Below are 21,398 nucleotides of genomic sequence, written 5' to 3'. Positions count from 1 at the left end.
TCGAATCCCTTACCTGTACCATTGACTCTACGCAGGATTCCTCGCATGCCACAGTAGAATACCGACGCTCCGTAAGATTTTAACCGTATATTTGTACTTCGATTTCCGATTTCAAAATCAAACCCCCTGTTTCTTTCCCGGCAGGTGTGGTGGGTTTGTAAGGGACACCAAATCAAAAAATCAAACGAAATTTACCAATCAAATAAATCACAGGGTCAATCCCTATTTTAAGATCAAAAAAAAAGAAAAAAAAAAAAAAAAAGATTTTAACCGTTCAGTACTGCCCCCATGAATAAGCATAGCGGAATTTCTGTGAACTAAAATGGTAGCGCATGATGAAATACCACCGGAATATAAATTTTTCTTTCTACCACTGTGGCGTCTAATTCTAATAAGCTAGGATACTATAAACCCATCCTTAATTTAGAATGATATTTCCGTATTTTTTCTTAATTAACGATATTCTTATCTTTTGCCCAAAACACACTTGCTTTTCACAAATTACCGTCAAAACGGGGTGAATAGGAACGATTTTCTAATATTTCCTTCTCTAATCTTACCTTAACATACTTGGATTCCCCTGTATTGACCCCAATTTCGGGGTGAATAGGAACACACAGTTTGGGTCAGTGTTATACCTATTATACTCTGCTAAGGGATCAATAGGGACACATTTAGGATTTTTAAAAATATCGTTAGACATCCTGTGACAGACTAAAGCCACAAAAATTGGCAAAATGTCAAGAAAAAATTTGAAATACAAAAAAAACTATTTTTTTGTGTAGGTTAATGTTATAATACTACATGGCACTTGGATTCCTATAGAAAACTTCAAGAGAACTTTAAGTAACTTAGCAGTTACACTTAAGATAGTTTTTGATTTATAGAGCCACCAAGAATTTACATTTTCTCACTACAAATGCCAGTTTCAAATGCAATTTAGTCAGTCAACATATATTCACATGTCAAAAATAAACTTGAATGTTAAACAACAATACAATAGCTTATAACCTTGTCCGACAACAGAACTACTGAGTATGGGAATAAGGTGTGATCTGTCAATCCACCATTAAAATAACTCCCATCTTTCCCTTAATTCAGGAACATATCTAAACAAATCAGTTCTAGATATGTCATATGTTGCAGAATCAATTCTATTAGACAAACCAGCATTTATTGCAGCTACAGCTTCTTTCAGTAAGTCCTTACCATATTTCTGGTAATTTTTGCTCCCGGTTTTGGTTTAGTATAGTTTCGCGACATGCTTGTTCCTATTGACCCCGGTTTTATATACTTTTTACCCGAAATTATCAAAAAACATCATTTTAATTTCATCTGTGCAACAAGCCTAGCTAACTAAATATGAATATGTGTACATCCATCCCACAGGTCCTTTAGCTCAATGGAGACAGGTGGTGGACAAACCGCATGATCTGAATGGTGAAAGTTTTGATCATGTCAAATTTTGATGGAAAAAGTGGCCAAACTTTAAATTCCAGTAGTCACGAGATGAACATGCTTGTAACCATGATTTACTGTGTTATTTTCTAACTTGCATTGTGGCTAAAGTTTGAAAAGAATTTAGAATTAATTCGTCAAACGTTAAAGTTAATATTAGGAGAGAAAAAACTTTTCCCACTGCCTGTTCCTATTCACCCTGCTGTTCCTATTCACCCCGTTTTACGGTACGTATAATACACAAAAGCCATCAGGCGGGCAGAATAGATTTCGAAGTAATAAAACAATTGTTGGGAAGTATAGGGTAGCAAAAATAGATAAGACTAAGAATCTGAAAAAATTGAAGTATCGCGCGTTAAAAAACCGTCAATCAGACGACGCCGTAAAGAAAATAAAGGTAAAGAAAATACCACAATACTTAACAATGGCCGACCCAATGCCAACCTCGAATGATGAGACGAATACACCACCGCTACTCCTCAAAACAGCACAAGAATTGCTTTGCATAGAGAATATGTAAAAACAATTCCCGGATTCTTATCTTGTCGCGATGGTAAGTCAATAGATGTATATATTTTTAGAGTTGGTAGTCATCATGTTAACAACTCCCTTAAAAGGATTAGGCGCATTCACACTACGTTATTTAGACCAAGCGTTCACACTTGCAAAAGTCCGAACAAAATTGGTCCAACCGGTCCAATTTAGTCCGAAAAAGACCAAACCAGGTCCGTTCTAAGATTTGGAACGGACTACGAATTTTGCGCGTTTGCGCGTGTATGTGGACAAAAGCTGGTACCCAGTACCATGTCCGTTCTAAGAAAGAACTAGCGAGAGATTGGATGAGCCGTTTTAAATGTCCTAGAATTTACTAGATTGACTTGTCTTGTTTTTATAGGATTATATGTAACCATTTTCATTTGCGTGACATCAATACTCCTTTGGGTGACATCAAAATGGTTTGATTTTTTTGTATGGATCAGCGATTGTTCTTACTGGAATTTTGTTCTTCGGTTATCTTTTTGGTGTGATCTAAGATGGCCAGTCCATGCGTGCCATTAACTGTAAGTACTTGCAACCTTTCATTTCTAATCATTTCCCACTGTAATGTAAACAAAATTTCAGAAAAATATTGCCATGTCCTAAATCAGCCACCATACTATATAGACAAATAGATAATTAAATCATTTTTTAATAATTCTTTTTCTTCTACGCATGGTCCCATTCGCATCTAAGGAGACTCGCTTCATCGACTGACTCGCCACGGTACCGTGGTAGACTGGTTGACGGTCTCTACCTATTCTGACTGCGAATGAAGGCACGCAGAATTAGACAGGCGACCAGTCTAAATCTAGCGAAGCCACTGGGTTCGAATCCCTGCCAATGGAGGATGTTTTAAATCACGACTACCAATTTCTTTTAGTCCACAGAAATTCCGCTAGGTGACCGTACGGTGCTGCCAACAACATTGGTTTTATGAAAAATACAAATACATGTATTATCAATTGTCCCACCAATCTCTCTTTTTATTAATTGCTTTGATTATAAGTGGGATGAACTTATCTGTAAAATATATTAATGATAATGTTTAAGTAGAAATCGTGCAATAAGAGAACATTCCTATTTCCATTTGATAGGTATCTATAATGTGACAAAATCACCCTTAATCATCACAAGAGCCAAGCAGAAAACCTACAACAGAAAATTACTTGTTATTCAATAAATAGTTCTTTATTACATTCACTTGAAATGGCTTACAACTGTTTAACGTCTTTGGACAGCGCCCAAATAATATAATATCAATTGAAGAATCTCTGAGGATGTGCTATTTACACATCTAGTCTCCACCAATATCTGATCAGCATTGCACTACTTATCTAAGTGATCAATCAACTATGATGAATTACAATTAGGTAGGCAGGTAGGTAGATAAATGGTCACTCATCGCTTTAAAGAAACAATATATATTCTCATACTTGTACTTTCATCTAATAATATACTAATTACCCCATAATCAATTACATATGCCTGGCAGCTTCTTACTGGGCAGTGTTTAATAAATATCATCTACTACATTCGAATCTAACCTGAATATCAAGATTCATAGAATCTAAAAATCATTAACATGAATCAACTTAATACAGATGGAAATGTTTATTCATGGTAACTGATGACAAAATGTGAAATGGTACGGAGAGATCGTAAACAAAATGTATGATTAATGCATTCGTTGCTTCTGCTACTACAAATATTCATCCAATTGATGAAGAAAGCTTTTAACTTTTAACTGAAACAATCAACCAACAACTATGTGTGCTCACCTGTAACTTCTAACATGTTTATCGGGTGTATACCGGTTATGTATGTATATATCATATTGCAAAGGCCCATTTTAAAAACACTTAGCACATATCTAAAAGGACAGATCAAACATGCTTTCTTCAAGAGAAAAATAACTATATTCTGTATAAAAGCTGATATCTAGAAAATGAAACAGATACTCTACGGAATAAAACATTCGTCCCTGTGAGTCTTATTCTAAAAAAAACCTAGTGGGGTTCAACTAAAGCAGTGACCTTATACGACAACTTCCTGATTGGAACATTTTATCGCACACATCACTGTCTACTGGTAGGTTGATTAATATTCAGGTTTTAATGATTAGATGAAAAGAAACACGCATATACTCATTAATCCCTCATTCATACAATCCATCTTTCACATGAACTGCAATTGCGTCCACCCACATATCCACTACATGTATTTGCAAAGTTAGTTGATATTTAGCAGCAACTAACAATGCAACACTCCGCGGTAACTAAATAAGTTTTTTTTTCAAGGTAACGTCTATATATCTATGGTTTCAAGTTGTAAAGAATAAAAAACAATCAGCACACTACATTAGTACATAATATTTACCTATATTATACCATCCCTGATACATGTACTTAGTTTTTGAGTAATAAGACACATTGAATTTTGTAAAGTAATTTTTTTTTCGATTTTTCATTTTCCATAAACTCCACATTAAGTGATAGGAAACTTCAAACTATGAATGTATTTCCATATTTACAAGTGATGAAAACAATATCAGCCCTGTATCTCTAGCTATAGAATATATGCTCCAAAATCGTTCTAGGCATTCATCGTAATTCAAAATGAGTTTATTTTCTGTTTATCAAGTACTGTTGATTGGTAAGTACAGCAGATTCTTAATCGAGTTTATAAAGCTGTAATTAAACCAAGTGGTCCCTTTCTTTCATATGTGTGAATCCATATAAAGAACTGTCGAGACAGCTTCGCAACTTACAGCAAACTCTAGGCTTCTATTGTGCTATTATTAACTTCAGATCAGTATTTCTTTTTCATCGTTATTTACAAAATATGCATATCATGTATTTAAAATGTGCGCTATGTATGTGCAACCTAGAATATAAAAGATACACTCCAAGTGTACATGAATGAGGGGGGAGCGGATCATATTAGCAAATTATGTTTTACTTTTGACACATAATTTAGAAATATCCCATTGAAAACATATACCGGTAAATGTAAGGACAGACAGTAAAACAGCTATTAACTGAAATACAGCGTGGATTGCTCGATAGAAAATACTGATAATGTAGATATGGAAAGCTATTTATCATAATTACACACAATATGAACACGAATAGCTCTAGAGAAATAACGATAAACAGGAGATATCATTCTGTTTGTCGGCACAGTTCTCAACTCGCGCTAACACAATATCAAATCACAGGTAAATCCATCACTAATCTCCAGCAGCAGTTATTTTTTGGAGAAAATTTGTCAAAAGTTGGGCATCGCGTGAACTCGCGAGATTTTCCTGAATATGTTTTTTCGTACTCGTCGCTAATGAATCTATTTCCTGAATAAGCTCTCGGTCACCGCACGGCGGAATTGACCGTCCATTTGTGGGACCGATTTCCACATTCATACATTCATAAATAGCTGCCATCCCCCGTGTCTTTGCAGTAGGAATGTCGGGATATCAAATGTACGTTATACCACTACAATCCAACACACTGGTTGAAGGGAAACACACACGCGCACAATTACAGAACGACAGCCATTCAGTGAACAACGTCGCTATTCGTTTTCTCTGGTTTGTATATCGTCACTGAAGCTATATGGTTGTTCTGCATAACCTAAAACAATAACGGCGAACAGCATTATATAGAACTGTTCAAAGGAGTTTACGTTATTCGACTAAATATCCATTTACCTCAAATATCATATCTTGGACACCGTAACAGAATGTAGAACCGAATGGATTAGTGGTGTTTGTCGATGATGCCCGATTTAACACAACTGGTCGTTCATTTGGTTTCAATAGAAAAGCTTGCACCTCATTCCACTATAAGATAAATAACATAAATATCCGTAGAATTATTTCAGATACATTCGACCCTCTGATTACCCGCCAACCCCACTATCTATAGAAAATTCTCTTCCTACAGTTATCAGCAATCGGTATTTTCGACGTTTGACCAGCTGGTGATTGTTTGCCAATGATTTAGTCATTGTAGTTTTGGTTTCCATAAATTTCGGAAATTTGTCTTCTGAACATTTTATACATGTGTAGGCTACACTAAAATTAGCAAAATCTATTTTGAATTTAGTGCTTATGCAATGATCTGAGACTTTCTGAGGTATATACACTCACTTTAGTGTATGATTTTATTACTAAAGTATCAGGGTCCTCTTCCATGATGGCACTACACATAGAATCAGACTTGACTTTATGACGTGATACAGGTATACGGAATTCACATCTGTAATACCTGCAAAAACAAGAATGCACTATGTACACAATGAAGTTATAATAATGGTATTGACAATTTACCAAATAACTAAGATCATCTGACAGCATTGACCAATCTAAAATCAATTTGAAAACATGGCTGTTTCGCAAATCTTTCGAGGAGGAAGTGTTTTGAGCATGGTCATACATAGAAGGCGTTTTACAAATTGCTCAAATTATTATCATTATCATAATTATTGATTACCCATGATCAGGATGACAAAATACTTACATGTGGAAATTATAGTGACCTGGAAAATTGGTATGCAAAACGAACTTCTTGACAACATTACTTTTTGCATCAAATAGAATATCCTATAATAGAAATATCAAGGAAAAAAATATCAGAATGATAGAAAAGATGAATGAATGGATTTAACATTAGGTATGATACTTACTAATCCTAAAGTGAAATAGTTATAGAAATAGTCAGAAGGTGTCGCTTGTGCAAGTTTGTGAGCGTCACGCGCGTGTATCTTCATTTTATCTTCGTGTTTATAGTAAACTTTACTCGGACAACCGAGAGCGCTATATACATCCTGTAAAATACCGGATAGAATTCATTATTCGCGACGTAAAATCGTTTGTGAATTGAGAAACGTAAACGGTATCCGAGATCAGACCTGACAAGTGTCTCCGAATTTCACTTCTCTTTCGAGCGATCGCTTTCTTGGTTCTGAAAGTTTTCCAGGTCCAACACCTGAAAATACGCATAAACCTTTTAATAAAATGTTTAATAGTGAATATAAAATGTACTCACAAACTACGAAATTACCTTCAGTGACTAGGTGAAATTTCAGTTTCTTTGTATGCGAGGCATCTCGTATGATTTCTAGATGATCTAAATATGTATGACCATAGAAGCATAGAGTAGGTAGGGGAGGTGCTCTGAAAGAAGAAAATTATTCAGTTCGAAAAGCCTATCACTTAGTTGTTGAAGCGAGTTGTAAATTTATGACAAAATTTACCTGGTATCGAGGAGACTATTGCCTGTATATATACACATCTTTGACACGGTAGGAGAGGCACCATTAGGGAATTGGAGTGAGCCTAAACCATGAGCATAACGTGGCTGAAATAACAAAATACAAATTCATCAATGTTACGTATGTTTTTTAGATACATCAATCAAGATACAATCATAAGAAATTCAAACCACTCACCTCAAATTTCGATTCTATAGGAAAGGAAAATGAAAGGCCTCTAAAGTTCAGAATAAAAAGCTGTTTCTCGCTATCATAAACTGGAAATAGACAAGAACCCTCTTCATTTTAAAAACAGTTTAAAGGCTTAGATTATTTTCAATTAGGTTTTGATTTAAGCCACACGTGTTATACACAAATCAAAAAGGACACCAGAACCAAAATTCTTCACAGATAGATCTTTCTATTTGGTTGAAGCAGATTTAATAATACTTTGAAGGTGTTTCAGAGATTAAGGCAGCAATCCAATCCATGAGAGGAAAATCAGAGTCTATATGATTGAAACAGGAGCTTCTACAGGTACGTATGAACATTTCATTCACGATTTCATAAATCAGGCAGCACGCAGTGAGCAGCATAAAACTGTCTTTTTGAAGACAGTCTTTTTTGAAGACAGTTTGTAAGTTAGAACACAAAAATATTCATAACTGCAAAGCAAATCATCAATATACACTTGATTAGTGGTGTGGTATGTATCTTCGCTTCAGCAGATCTTATAATCAGAGACGTCATAGGTGAAGCAAATGGAAGAATTAGTGAATCCAAACTTACGGTCCTCTTTTGAAAAAGGAACGAACACTAAAATATATAAAGATTTCAACAGCTTAAGAATGTGCTGCCATCTTCGGGAGTTGATGAAAACATTTTTTTATAAATCTTGTAGCATTCGCGCCCTCGCTTAGAGATTCAATTCACCAGATATTGAACCGAGATCCGTACAAACCTCCGGGATGGGTGGCACCAAACGACTGGTCAATCTGTTCAATGGTCGGCTGAACATTCATCGAATTGAAATGCATCCCGCTATAAAAATAAACAAATCATTTCGTTCGATAAGGAAGCTAATATCTAGTAACATTACCCGTAATTAGAAATTTGAATGTCGAAAAATGTCTACTGACCAATACTTTAACTTGACCTTCGTCATATTGTAAACTTCTATTATCTGAAAAAGTGGACGAGAGAAATTACGATATTACGCTCGATGTTTGGCGAGAACTGTATAGTGTCACCATCTAGTGGGAGTTTTGTGAAATACAATTATACATTTACCTTTAATCTTTGTGAGATTGCATCAAATATCAGTCGGATTCCATCCAGGGGTAAATTAATGACCAGATCTGTCAGTAAAGGTGCCTGCAAAATAGTAATACGTAAAAACTGTGTTCAATACATGAAATCTAACAGTATCTCGCTATTTCTAATGCAAGAAAATGGGTAAGATACATTAATGTGGCAGCAAGGGTGAAGTAATAGATAGCCACAGGCATTATTCAATGTGGCCAGCCACTAAACCAAATTTATCTGAAGGTTACAAAATCCTTTTGTTTCAAATTCGTGCAAGACTCGTGTGGCAAGACACAGCTATCGGCTATTGTCCAATTTATCATTTCATCCTATTGTTTTGTGGGACCTAAAGAGTTTTTGGGTCCCATCTCGACAATTTTGACATCTGTCTTAGCCTAGAGCACATATTCCTCATGAATTTCTCTTCAAAGCTTTATCTAAAATATCTAGTTCCACCTGATGCATTCATTTTCATGCAGTAGATTTAACACCGCAGCAGTTTTTTTTTCATGGCCGGTACCCAAACCCCTCTTCCCTGCTGGGGATATTATCATGCAGCACTGTTCCGTTGAATAATATTGTCCCAGTAACCATTGATCCTAACGATTGAACTTCAGAGAAAATTAAGATCGCAATTCACACATTGCGCCAAGGTCCCTCACTGGGGGGGGAGATTTTAACTACCGTATTCAAAAACCACATGGCAACCCAGGTAGAGGCACTTCTATCAATTAATTCAATACAAAAAATGCCACAAGTGGACGACACACAATCTACTGGCTCATGCTCGACAAAGATTATAGAAATGCTCAGGGCAATTATTCTATTTTCTTCACACCTAATTGCCCAATTACTATCCGGGATACGCCACCATTCTAAATTGATTTATCTTTTTAATATCAAAATTTTCTTACGCAACAAATGAAATCCCAGTAATCACGATAATTAGAAGAAGTCACAATGCAAGTCATCATTCATTTCAAAATGATTTCGGGGATTATTTGACTTCTAAAATCATCGTGAAATTTCTATCAGAAAACTCTGTTGACTATTAGATAAACATTATATTCACATTCAGAGCATAAGAATAATTGAATCTATTATTATCACGATTATTTTCACTATCATTTACCATATTTGGTACCTTTTTCAATAAAATACTGCTCTAAGGCACTTACATAAAACATCATATAAATGTGGCTAATGAATCTATCAATAAACACATAGAACGTGAATTCTAATTCTCAACTACAGCATCCATTAACATGTGTTAAGATGTTACCTTCTAAACGGCAATAATTGGGTGAAATATCGAGTTTCATTTCTTTCAAAAAGAAAAATACCCGTCATTTCAAATGACGCCATCATGAATCAACATTCTTCGACGATTATTGTCACTTAGTGAAGTAATTATCAAATATTGCGTGCGCAACACACGGCAAGATTACAGATCGCGGAGACAATATTTCTTTACACGTTTCATTTTATTGAAAATGTTTAATTACTGGTCGTAAGAATCGACGACGACGGCGATCATACTCACAACAGATCACCTGAATCGAAACGACGAACAAAGACAGGACGTGCGGCGTCCAGTCCGGCAACTCGTCGCAACGGTAATGTGTGAAACAGGATACACACCGTAAAAAAATTACATCCGATCGCGAATGAATTTGTAATCAATGACAACTTGAAATACGCATTTAATTCCTCGCCTACGCGCACAGTGATTATTTATTACACTTTGAGATGTTTTTCTATTTATTCAACGTTCACGTAATACCGAACGACGACGGACAACTGAATAAACCACTTCTATAAAACACGCGCTTCTATTATAAACACGCTGGAAAAAAACGACAAATTCGAAATGACTTTCGTCTAATTAAGAAACTCATAAATCAATCACGAGTCGACTTCAAGTGACAATTTCGTAGAATTATTTGCGAAATAGTCTTTCATTTCAGCCTCTAAAAACTTCCGGTAACCAGTTTTTAAGCATCAATTGCGAGGAAATGCCGACCATTGAAGTGTTTTTAGATTGAAATATTGTTCTTATTGGTAATCAGAGCAGCCAAATTAGATGTTTCACCGGACCAGAGGAAAATGAAACTTTCTGAACAGGACGAATTAGGACACTATTGAGCTACCAAATAATGGCACAATCCACTGAGAACAAGAGCATGCAACATATGCAGACCTAATTTCGGAAAAATTTCATCCATCTGACCTCCTCCCCTTGTGGAAGTTCAAGAATGAAAAATTCATGTTCCGACCATCGATTTTTTGCCCGTAAATGGCAATAACCTTTGAGCACATTATGAATAAAATACTGAAAGTTCAATTAGGGATTACCCCAGTAACGAACTGATGACAATAATCCCAGAGAGGTGCAGCATCTTCAAATACTATCTTGACATCCCTCTTCCCTGTGGCCCGGAAGAAGTCAACCTAAAGATTTATAACATCGAGGACCCGGCAACTGAATTACGAGCTATTCCTTTTGTTCGAAACCAGGAAGCCACAGAGAATCGGCTGTTATTGACTGGTGACAGTAATTATCTCTTATCAACACCTACATAGCATCTTTTGTTAGAAATTAACTATTCCAAAAAAAAAAATCGCAGAAGCAGTGGCTAGATCGGTGAGTTCAGCCACTTCATACAATCGTCTTTACTTTAAAGAACAAAGAAAGCGTCATTTTTGCAGAATTCTGCTCACTTTTTTTGTCGAAATCATTGAAATCCACTTCAAATTGGAATATCAATTAAGGACGTTGTCGTCGCGAGCCCGTGGGCGAGGTACCCGTGCCGGCGGGTTTTATTACCCGGAGCATCAGCCGCGAGCGTTGTGTGGCCGTCAATGGAAACCATAGCGGTTGTTTTGAATTGGATTTTTGTCAAACCAGAAATCACACGACGCATAATATCATGTAACAGCACAGGTGTTACATGTAATCTCTATCCATTTTAATATAAAAAGACCAGGGCCTCTCGGACTCGGCTATTAGAAAAAAAAACTTGGGATAAAAGAAGTTGTTGCAGAAATCGATCCATAGACATTAAATCACTGATCGCATATCGTAAATTTTCATCCCAAATATCATCGCAGTTTATTCAGCTGCTTCACGATTAAATATCAAAAATTCAAAATCTAAACACGATTTAATCCGTTTAAAATCTCGCGCAGTTATCATTATGAATGCGGCGGATTATCGCAAAACAGGAAACATATTGTTATACGCGACAAAGAGCGTTATTTTCATTCACTCGGAGATGAACCTAAATGCATAATTGAAGTTGAAGTATTTATAAAACAGTTGACAAAATACTTAAATCCTCCAGGGAAAATTCGACGATACGGAAATCGAACTGATTTCTAAATCAACTTTCATCATTAATCACATTTCTTTCATGCCATCAATCATGTTAGTAAGATGTGCTACATGCGCGATTCTAAAGCGGCATCAAATCACAGTTAAACGCGCCACACTGTTTAGGATAAGCTGCGACTGATAAAATCTGGCACCGACTACAGCGTTCATATTGATAATCTGCGCAATTTTCTATCGCTTTCGTCGTCGTCGCACGTGAAAATGTTTTAATCTAATCCTTCGGTAGACGCTGGAAGTTTCATTCGAGAAAACGTGATTTTAATGACCGGGCCGAGATCGCTATCCGTCGCCGATGGATGATGATTAAACGCGACGATTCAATGATGTATGATAGAAGTTCGTCGCGATGATGATAAGAAATGTTCAGTTCCCTTGAAAGCGATAAGTATAAGCATTGATAACCGTTGATGAAACGCTCCGTCCGGGTTTATAACAATATAAAATCCCACAGAAAGACAAACCGAGTGTTTAATGTTTCCTTATGTTTCACCCGGTATCTAATATTTTCAGTATATCCTAATATTCAACTTCAAAAATTCGTTTTAGTCCATGTTATAACTTACGCATTCTCGAACGTTGATTCCAAACATTGAATTTTAAGTATTAGCTCAAGAAAAAATTTCTGACTCGTTTATCTTTTCGTGGGATTTTACATTATTAAGAAACTATTTCTCTTAGATAACGAATAAAACAGCATCATTATCAAAATACCAATACAATGTTATGACGCATGATATTTGATAATCCTTAATGCCAGGACCATCATCTCGGCTAGGAGTGCAAACACAATTTGAAACGATGACCCTTTAAAACTCAGAAAATGATCTATTCACCAAAATTCAAGTTTTAGCTAAAACTATTTCGTCATTTTCTGCATTTCAAAGGGTTGGCAGAAGCTGGTCTATACTATGCTTACCAAAGAGCGCCCTACCTGGTCATTATACCAGACTTCAACACCGCGTATTACTCGATCCTGACGTTTGAGTATATTCACAGCTTGGTTAAACGGCATACCTGTGAAATACATAGAAAAAAAAAATAATATAGAAATTCATAGTTCATTAATTTCATGAGACGTAGTGATAGCTAATCGAGTGACACCATCTATTGAAGATGGCTTCGAATTAAGGGCTAGCTCATTCTGTTTTTAACACCTGACTTTGAAATGAAGAAATAATGAGCCCTTCATATTCGAACCCCGCGGCTATCAGAGGATAGTTCCAGCATATAGAGAATGAAATTAGACACCGAAGATTCCAAAGATCGACCAATTAACGGTGATTGCTACAATCGACAGCGGGTAATTCACAGAAATTCAAAGAGCAGTCGTAATAAACGGTCAAGGTCTGCGCGCGTTTAAAAGACAAAGATCGCCCGAGACACACTGGAGGGGGTTTGATTTATCGATAATTCTTAAATTTCTAAAAGATTCTCGTTAAGAATAGGCAAAATGAACGGTAGTTCAGCTGGTCGTTGAGCAACATTGACGAGACCATAATTACGACACACATCACCTTCACAGTCGCGCGATACGTCGTTACCGAAAATTACTTTTTATTCACGGAGAACTTTGATTAAAAGTTCATAAGCGCATAGCTACAGAGTCGACCTCGGCTGGCAGTCAGTAGGGTGGAAATAATCATGATAACTTGTTACGTTTGAATGAACAAACGAAAGTCCAAGAACGAACGAAGACATTAGTAAACCGTAAAGCAGACACCTGACATGAAAGTAATAAAACAAGAAACGCTAAAAGACGATTCTACTGATACGAATTGATCAGCTGCGTAGAAATGACTTTATTCACTAAACCATCTGTAATCATTCACAGGAAGTAAAAATCAACGCGCGTCTACTTCAAACTCTCTCACATAGCCATTTATAGCTTCAAAAGAGGTTCAGATATTTTCAGAATATCGCTAGAGGCAATAGTTTTTATCGTACAAGTAGCAGCAGCGTTTCAGGTCTCATTGAATGAAGGATACTCTCTCAGACGTTACTATTTCATACCTACATTTTCATTTCGCACATCTTTTTAGTTTATTTGTTATAGTTATAAGCAGTAAGAAAAAACAATAACAGTTGTTTAGATCTCAATGATATTCATCAGGACTGGGAATAGTCTCAACTATTTACGATCAGAGATACCTTTGTCAAACGCACAACAGTTAAAAAACTTGAATACGGTAGCTAATAATCAGCGAGGGACAAAGGTGGACGATCACTTCTTTCTGGTCTTCATTTTGTGTTAATTGTCTATGCATGACACGATCACGGATAACTAAATAGCGCTTGTTCGCTCGGGGCTAGCGTACACTCACATTCTACTCAATTAAAGAAATTCTTCCTGTCGAATCGGAAATCAGTGACTGAATAAAAAACAACGCACGCTATTCATCGAAGGTGCTGACAAACAAAGAACCAGCGTGCCGGTGACAAGTGGGCGACATAGTACGTAGGTTGGTAATCATGAATTCGCGGGTCAATCGAGGCCAATTGACTGGTCGCATCCACCCACACACATATATACCTCACTTTAATAGCAATACCGTTTATGGTCGGGATCCAAAAACAAAAGATCATCGCCGACCGTTGACCAATCCTTAAATGGCTGGAAAAGCTCACAATGGTAGCAGCACTCAACTATTCAATCATTCAATAATGGAACAAAGCCCGAATAAGGCCCTCACCAAATTATAGGGACAAGTAGTTCTCGAGTCATTTTTTTTATTTGTTACCATTGAACTGTTTTATTGACACCCACAATGTCGATAGTACACGTGAACTCTTTACAAAATAATTTAACAGTGAAAGAGTCAAACAAACTTTTTGATGAGCATAGTTAGGGTATACTGTAGCTAGCCAGACTCTCAAATCATATTCACATACTATACATTCTCATTCCAGGATGGCCACCATCCCCTATTTCCCTAAGTTTCCCTGATTTTTACACGTTATAACACATAATTCCCCGAGTGAATCTGTGGCAGGTAACAGAGATTTGTTGCTTAATTTAAGCAATCGTAGGTAGCAATTTTCAGGTATTGATAAAGTGCAATTGCCGACAGTTTTCCCTGATTTTTTGCAAGATTCTTCTGATTCCCCAAGTTTTCCTAGGTTTTCCAGGTCAGTGGCTATCTTGAATTCACTAAGATAATGAAAATCAGATATTTTCTTATGTCTCGTCAACCGATCGTAGAATGCCAAGGTGATACAACATTGACGAGAAGAGATTTTCTTTTAATGAAATTCATTGACGATCGTAATTTACGATGATCAGCTGAATGACCATTCGTTTCTCATCTATCATTCATTAACGCTAGCCTGACACCGAAAAAAATCCTCAGGTCATTGTCACACGTTCGATTAAGCTGTCCACTCATTTTTTTCGTCATGAAAATCGTGGGTGGATTTTTTATCGGATGATTTCGTCGGCTAACGAGATAGGTTATGAACTTTGAAAGCCCGAAAGTTGGATAAAATTCGCATCAACAGCGATTACAGCAGATTAAAAGATGATCAGTACAAAGATACAAATCTACGACATGAAGTTGACTAACACTTCAAAACAGACCATTCATTTCATTTGTTTCTGATGCAAGCCCTGGCAATGATTTAGATGTCTAAATGTCTGCAATTGACTGATACCTATCTCAGTGTCGAGTTAGCAAATAAAACCCACAGTTAGGTCTGTAAAACAGTATATTTTCTTGACAGTTTCGAAAAATATACTGTATTACAGACCTAACTGTGGGTTTTATTTGTTATGTCTAAATGTGTTATCATCACTAATCAAGATAGTGTTGAGGTCTGTTAAAAAGTACATAAGAAGGGAAATAATCGGAAGATGTTAAGTGAGATGTGGCAGGTAACCATTAGTTATGGTAAGCTAGACGAGCACGAGCGCATTTTTTCGCCCAATCGTGACGATTAGTGAAATCACCCAAACGATTCACCCATGCGCCAGTCTAACAACTGACACGCCCATATTAAATATATTTTTGGCCGATTCTTTACACTGGCTTGTCTGCCCATGCTCGGGCTATCGATTATCATAAAACAGCAGGACCAGAGTAAAGGCACGGACACACTAGTGATCATCGCTTAACTCATCGGCTATTTGACCGCCTAGATACTATCAGAAAACTGAGTGCACCGCTTTTGATACTATCCCCACCATTTCAATAAACTGGTTGTCATTTTGCTATCATGTGAACTGTTGGAGAGCCGTCATTGGTCGGCGTCCGAGTCAAATGACCGTTGTTGCCAGACACACAAGCCGATTTGGCCGCCGGCGACCAAATCCGACATGTTGGATTCGGGCGATTTAGTCGACTGCCTCAATCGTCAAAGGCGATCTTCAAGCGCCAACCAACTAGGCGAATTAAACAATGATTCAATGGTGTGATGCAAAATCGCTTAGTGTGTCCCTCGTATTACTGACCACATAAACCACAGACACTGACTAAACTGACATCCGGTTACTATTACTGACTTGTCAATGACAACACTACAGTATGGTTAATGACTAAACAGTCTGGTTACTGACTCAACCACCATCCAGTTACTGACTACACCAGTTTGGTTACTGACTAAAGTTCTGCTGAAATTGGAGCTGAACCCGTTACACGAACACCTGACCTATCAGGGCTACAAGGAAATATGATATCCAGCAACTGTTTCATTTTCTCGCTGGACATAAAATCAAGTACACAGACACAAATACCTTTTGGGCTCCACATACCAGGTAACAACGTTGATGCAGGTACATGAGATAGGCCTATAGGTAGCCTATATGAAAAGATATCACGAGAGAAAAGAGCACTCGTAGAAAAGGGGTCTTGAAGATGAGAAAGGGGAACTCGGAGTCTGGGTAGAGGGGACATGCAGAAGAGAGCGCTAAGAAAATAGGGACTCAATGATCAATGAATAGAGGGATATGCCGAAGAGATGGTGCTCAGAGAACTGGGAACTCTGACTCTGGGTAGAGGGGACATGTAGAAGAGAGTACTAAGAGAATAGGGACTCAATGAGTAGAGCGATATGCAGAAGAGATGGTGCTCGGGAACTCTATCTGCGAGATGGGAGTCAGAAAACTGGGGACTCAGGGATGAAGGGACTTGATCTTGAGATGGGACTCAACAAGAGCAGCGTGTCAGGTGTGAAGGTAACTTTATCTTGGGACTCACAAGATTGGTTGGAGAATGAGTGAGGGGACTCAATCTCCCGGGACGGCGGCTGAAGGCCCCAAAAAGGGACCAAGCAAATTTCTGAGTCATCTCTTGTAAGGTGTTTGATTCAAAACTGAGAGGTGGGGGTTCGAACCCTGGTGGTGAACCCGTGTGGTCAGGACATATATTAGTGTTCTCTGACTCCTGTCTGATGGATCTAAACATTTTAACAAAAAAAGTCATTGCTCTGTGACGTGGAGCTTTGCCTTTTAGATTGTTGAAGAGGTTACTGCAGTGTCAAAAAGAAAGGAGGGGGCCTAGATCAACCGTACTATTTCTTTGGGGTTGATTTCAAACTGGTAGGATTCAAGCAGATGTTCCTGCAATCAGCTGATTAATGCTGTTGTTGTTATTGTTGTTGTAAACAGGGAGGGAGTCGATCAGTCATTTCACGACTGACGACTGACGCAACTTACCAAGAATAAACTCCCATTGTTCATTGCCGAGGGATCTCTCGGGCTGCACCTCTAAATCGAGCATGTTTTCTACTTAATCTTCAAATTTCTAAAATACTCGAGGACAGAGAATATTCAAGCGTTAATGCGCATTTTACTTCGGATCATTTTTTCATCTTTCACAAATTTTCAGTCGACGCCATTTTCAGATTGGTTTCACGCATGCGCAAACAAAGGTAAACAAATACGGCTGGTCATACGTTGAGAATCAGTGATAGACGAAACGTCGTGCAATAATCGACCGATAATGCAACTCAGAATCTTAGGAACGATACTTTTCATTCACAATAAACCACGGATGTAATATGAAAACAAGGCTTAAATCGTTCAGGTTTATATGGTTGATATTCTAAGGCTGTAGTTGAGTTTTTTTATTTCGAAACATTTTCGTGTCAGTGTCATCACTAATTTTAGAATAAACCACGATAATATAAATATAAACAATGATGACACGTGGTCATGAACTGTCACAAGACTCGTTTATTGTCCTTTGTTTTGATCATTCATTTATCATTTACCAAAATGAAGCCCTAAATCTCCAGGTCAAAGTTGGCCGAAACGTACACATTGATTTGAAAAAAATGAAAATGTCTTGTAACCAGAGGCGGATCCAGACCGTATTAGCCGTATTGCCCAATACGGTCTAGAATTTTTAAGTGCCCTTCGAAATTTCACCGGCAATATTTTTAAAGGCATTATTTCAGCAACCGCTAATTCCGTGTCCGGAATTCGTTTATTCTGAATTGCTCTTAATTAGTCTCTAGAAGCCCTCTAAAAGCCTTTAAATGGTACCATATTTTCAAAATTTTCTGGGGAGGGCCCCCATACCCCCTTCGAAGGACGTCGCACCTTCAGCACTCGCATTGACCTGGGTACTGGGTGTGCCCTAAGATCAGAAAGGTGCCCTTAAATTTCCTTCCAATACTGTCTACCCATCCCCCTGGATCCGCCCCTGGTAACAAACGATTAAGATTACCTGTTAAGTGATTACGTTTAATCAATTTCAATCGTTTTCTTGTTGAATCGCTGCAATAATCTCTAAAAATCATTAAAAAGGCTACACATTTTGTAAGCATATATATATATGCAAATTATGGATGACGGATAAATTCAATACTGGATGAAAAAGCACAATTAAGGCCCCTTATCTATTTAGAAATGTTTTATATATATATAACTAATCAGAACCACAGCGTAACCAATGTAAGCTAAACCAGGGAAGTGTGATAAACATCTCATCACACTTCCCTGGCTAAACAAACCATCATCACCATTCATTGGGTGTAGTAAGATTTGGCTTGTTGAATGACAATGATAACTGAGTTATATACCTTTTTGGTATTCGACGAACCTGGCGCCGACGCGACATTGAGGTTCGGGCCCATGCCCAACGGCGAAGGATGCATCGCCAGTTCTAATCAAACTACAGCATAATCTTTCGTGAAAACTACTGCATTCTCTGCTTTTACTCTTTATCACACTGTGTGTCTTCAACTGTTTTGTGCCAGATTCTTCAAAACTGAATGTTATTCTCCAGTTTGGTGGTGATGAATGGCAATCGTTGTTATTAGTCGATGACTGAGTGTTTTCTAATATCCTTATAAGGAAAATTGTCTCTATCATTACAGTCGAGGTATACCGGTAATTATATGTCCCACACACGACAAGGTAGTTCCCACGTTCCTACAAGGGCAGGTGTGGCCCGAATGGATCATCAATAAAATTCCGTGACGCCCTACTTTCGGCTTCGGATGCATAGAAAAATTAATCGGGCAGTTAGGCCTAGGCAATTATATTACTTTCCATTTTCAGACTAAAATCAACGATAGCGCGATTGAAATAGTTATAAGGTTTACGATTTAACATTCTTCTCTCGTTGGAAAAAAACTACGAATACGAACTGTAAACGGGTGGAGTCTGCTCCCCATAATCGTCTGAAGTCCAGATATCGAATTTTACAGATACAGGAATACAATTCTATTATGTACACAATGAATAGATACGCCGGATCGTGTTAGGATCAAACGCCTTGACGACACGTGGTCATCATAAAAACGTTCCCAGGACGTCCGTAACCCGGGCACTCGGAGACGAAAAAATACGACGTGATCAGATTGGCGATTGTCCGATCTATAGATACTGAACATCAATATCTATTAATAAATAATGGTCATAATCATCCAGCAGATCACAGAGTTCATGCGTCGAGTTGATTCCGAATTCCGAGTGGCCAAAAAGTTTGATAAGTACGTTTAAGATCTTTAAAAAAATTGTACGTAGGTGAGATACGTGATATGGTTTAACGATATATCCGAGTTCATTTTTTGTTATCAATTGGCGGCAGGTGGTTTACGTACAGACTCTCACGACGCAGCAGAGAACGTTCAAGAGGTTTATGGAATGCACATGAATTGAACTTCCTTATATGGAGCTCGTGTACGCGCGCTTTCACGAGCCTCCACGCGCATCCAAATGCCCATGCAATTTTCTATAGAACTGGTTTTTCCTTTTTAGTTAAGTACATGTCGGGGCCTTTCATGGTCTCGTGGTGGACAAAAAAATCGCCGGTGAAAATGTTCGGGGTAGACGATACAGCTCGAAAATTTTCTAGAACAAAAAAAGTATCAACCTTTCATGCAAATAATAATCTACAATCGCCATTGTTGCCTGATTAGACAGTTATATATCAATTGCGAACAGTAAAAATGCCAGAAATTAAACATAAAATTCTATTTTAGTATCGTCGAGCATGCTATCATGGTGAACATCTCAAAATGATTATCGCTTTGGTTTCTATTTTCTGCTTATTGTATGGGACGTTTATTGCCTTCCTCGCCGTGCGCCATTCCAACAAACAATAGAATCGAAATGTATAAAACTGTTTTATCAAGTTGAATCTTCATCCGTCGCTCATGTTACATCGTTGCAGTTATTTTTCCGGGAGGCTACTCACTGGCTGAGGACGTTTCTAATTGTATTTGTTCCACGTGTGACTGGGTCCGCGTTGTGAACTGTTCGAACGGAATTGCGGGGGCTGGACGTGTAATTTGAATTCTTTGTTTCATTGTTTCTTTAACGTACGCCCACAGTAAAACTGCGCCGTTAGAGTTACTAAATTTCTGCTTTCAAGAAGCTCCTGGTCCAATAATGGCAGTAACCAAATACGAGTAGCCTTAGCTGTTCAAACTAGTGGGCGTATTGTCTTCCAAATCTAAGAAAAAATGTCTTTCCCTTCTTTGCACAGGGTCTTTATTATTTTTCGGATCAGTTTTGAATATTAATCGTGCCATTGACAATATGGGTCCTTGTTCTCGGCGTCCAGTGCAATTCACAATCTGGATCCAAAATTAAACTTTTTGAAATCTTCGTCAAATTCTAAGACTACGTAAAATTATTCTCTTTGCTGTTTTTCAGACTTCTATTTCCATCTGTAAAACCGAACAACATCGCCAAGAAAATGCTGACCTTTTAACTCGCAAAATGATACGGATTTGAACCTTGTAAACCACCACTTGATAGTAACACCCTCCTCAATAAAACTATTGCGTCCGAAAATTAAAAACCCAAGGACAACAACACAAAAAAACGTTAGTCTTATTGAGCCGTGAGAGCGAACGTTATGAAAGAAAGAAAATTTTCTCATCGTCAGCGGACTTCAAGTATGTTCTCATGGTTTCTAAAAAGTTTTTTGTCGTTTATCCGCGGGGCCTGTGTGAAATCGCCTCCCACACCTTTCTGACTTGATGAGCGCCCATTATTTTGGTGTGT

General features: G+C 37.6%; 1 protein-coding gene across 4 annotated transcripts; it reads right to left on the bottom strand.

The window, feature by feature from the left end:
* Window positions 1-3,171: 3,171 nt before the first annotated feature.
* Window positions 3,172-17,773, bottom strand: LOC141902486 (phagosome assembly factor 1-like). Of its 4 annotated transcripts, none has more exons than XM_074790236.1 (15): window positions 17,592-17,773; window positions 12,861-12,958; window positions 8,536-8,619; window positions 8,385-8,428; window positions 8,207-8,286; window positions 8,035-8,061; window positions 7,444-7,523; window positions 7,249-7,352; window positions 7,056-7,168; window positions 6,904-6,980; window positions 6,679-6,819; window positions 6,513-6,595; window positions 6,143-6,260; window positions 5,702-5,833; window positions 3,172-5,624 (listed from the first exon to the last, which is right to left on the bottom strand). In XM_074790236.1, exons 1-15 carry the CDS (start codon window positions 17,653-17,655, stop codon window positions 5,550-5,552), a joined length of 1,320 nt encoding a protein of 439 aa, XP_074646337.1. In that variant the 5' UTR covers window positions 17,656-17,773; the 3' UTR covers window positions 3,172-5,549. The 4 variants fall into 4 exon arrangements, with proteins under 4 accessions (XP_074646337.1, XP_074646338.1, XP_074646339.1 ...); XM_074790237.1 differs by having other exon boundaries at window positions 12,876-12,958; XM_074790238.1 differs by lacking the exon at window positions 8,035-8,061.
* Window positions 17,774-21,398: the final 3,625 nt, after the last annotated feature.

The sequence above is a fragment of the Tubulanus polymorphus genome, chromosome 3, assembly GCF_964204645.1.
Source record: "Tubulanus polymorphus chromosome 3, tnTubPoly1.2, whole genome shotgun sequence".
NCBI lineage: Eukaryota > Metazoa > Nemertea > Palaeonemertea > Tubulaniformes > Tubulanidae > Tubulanus > Tubulanus polymorphus.
The sequence above is the reverse complement of the archived record's forward strand: the minus strand, read 5'-3'. Positions and strand labels throughout refer to the sequence as shown.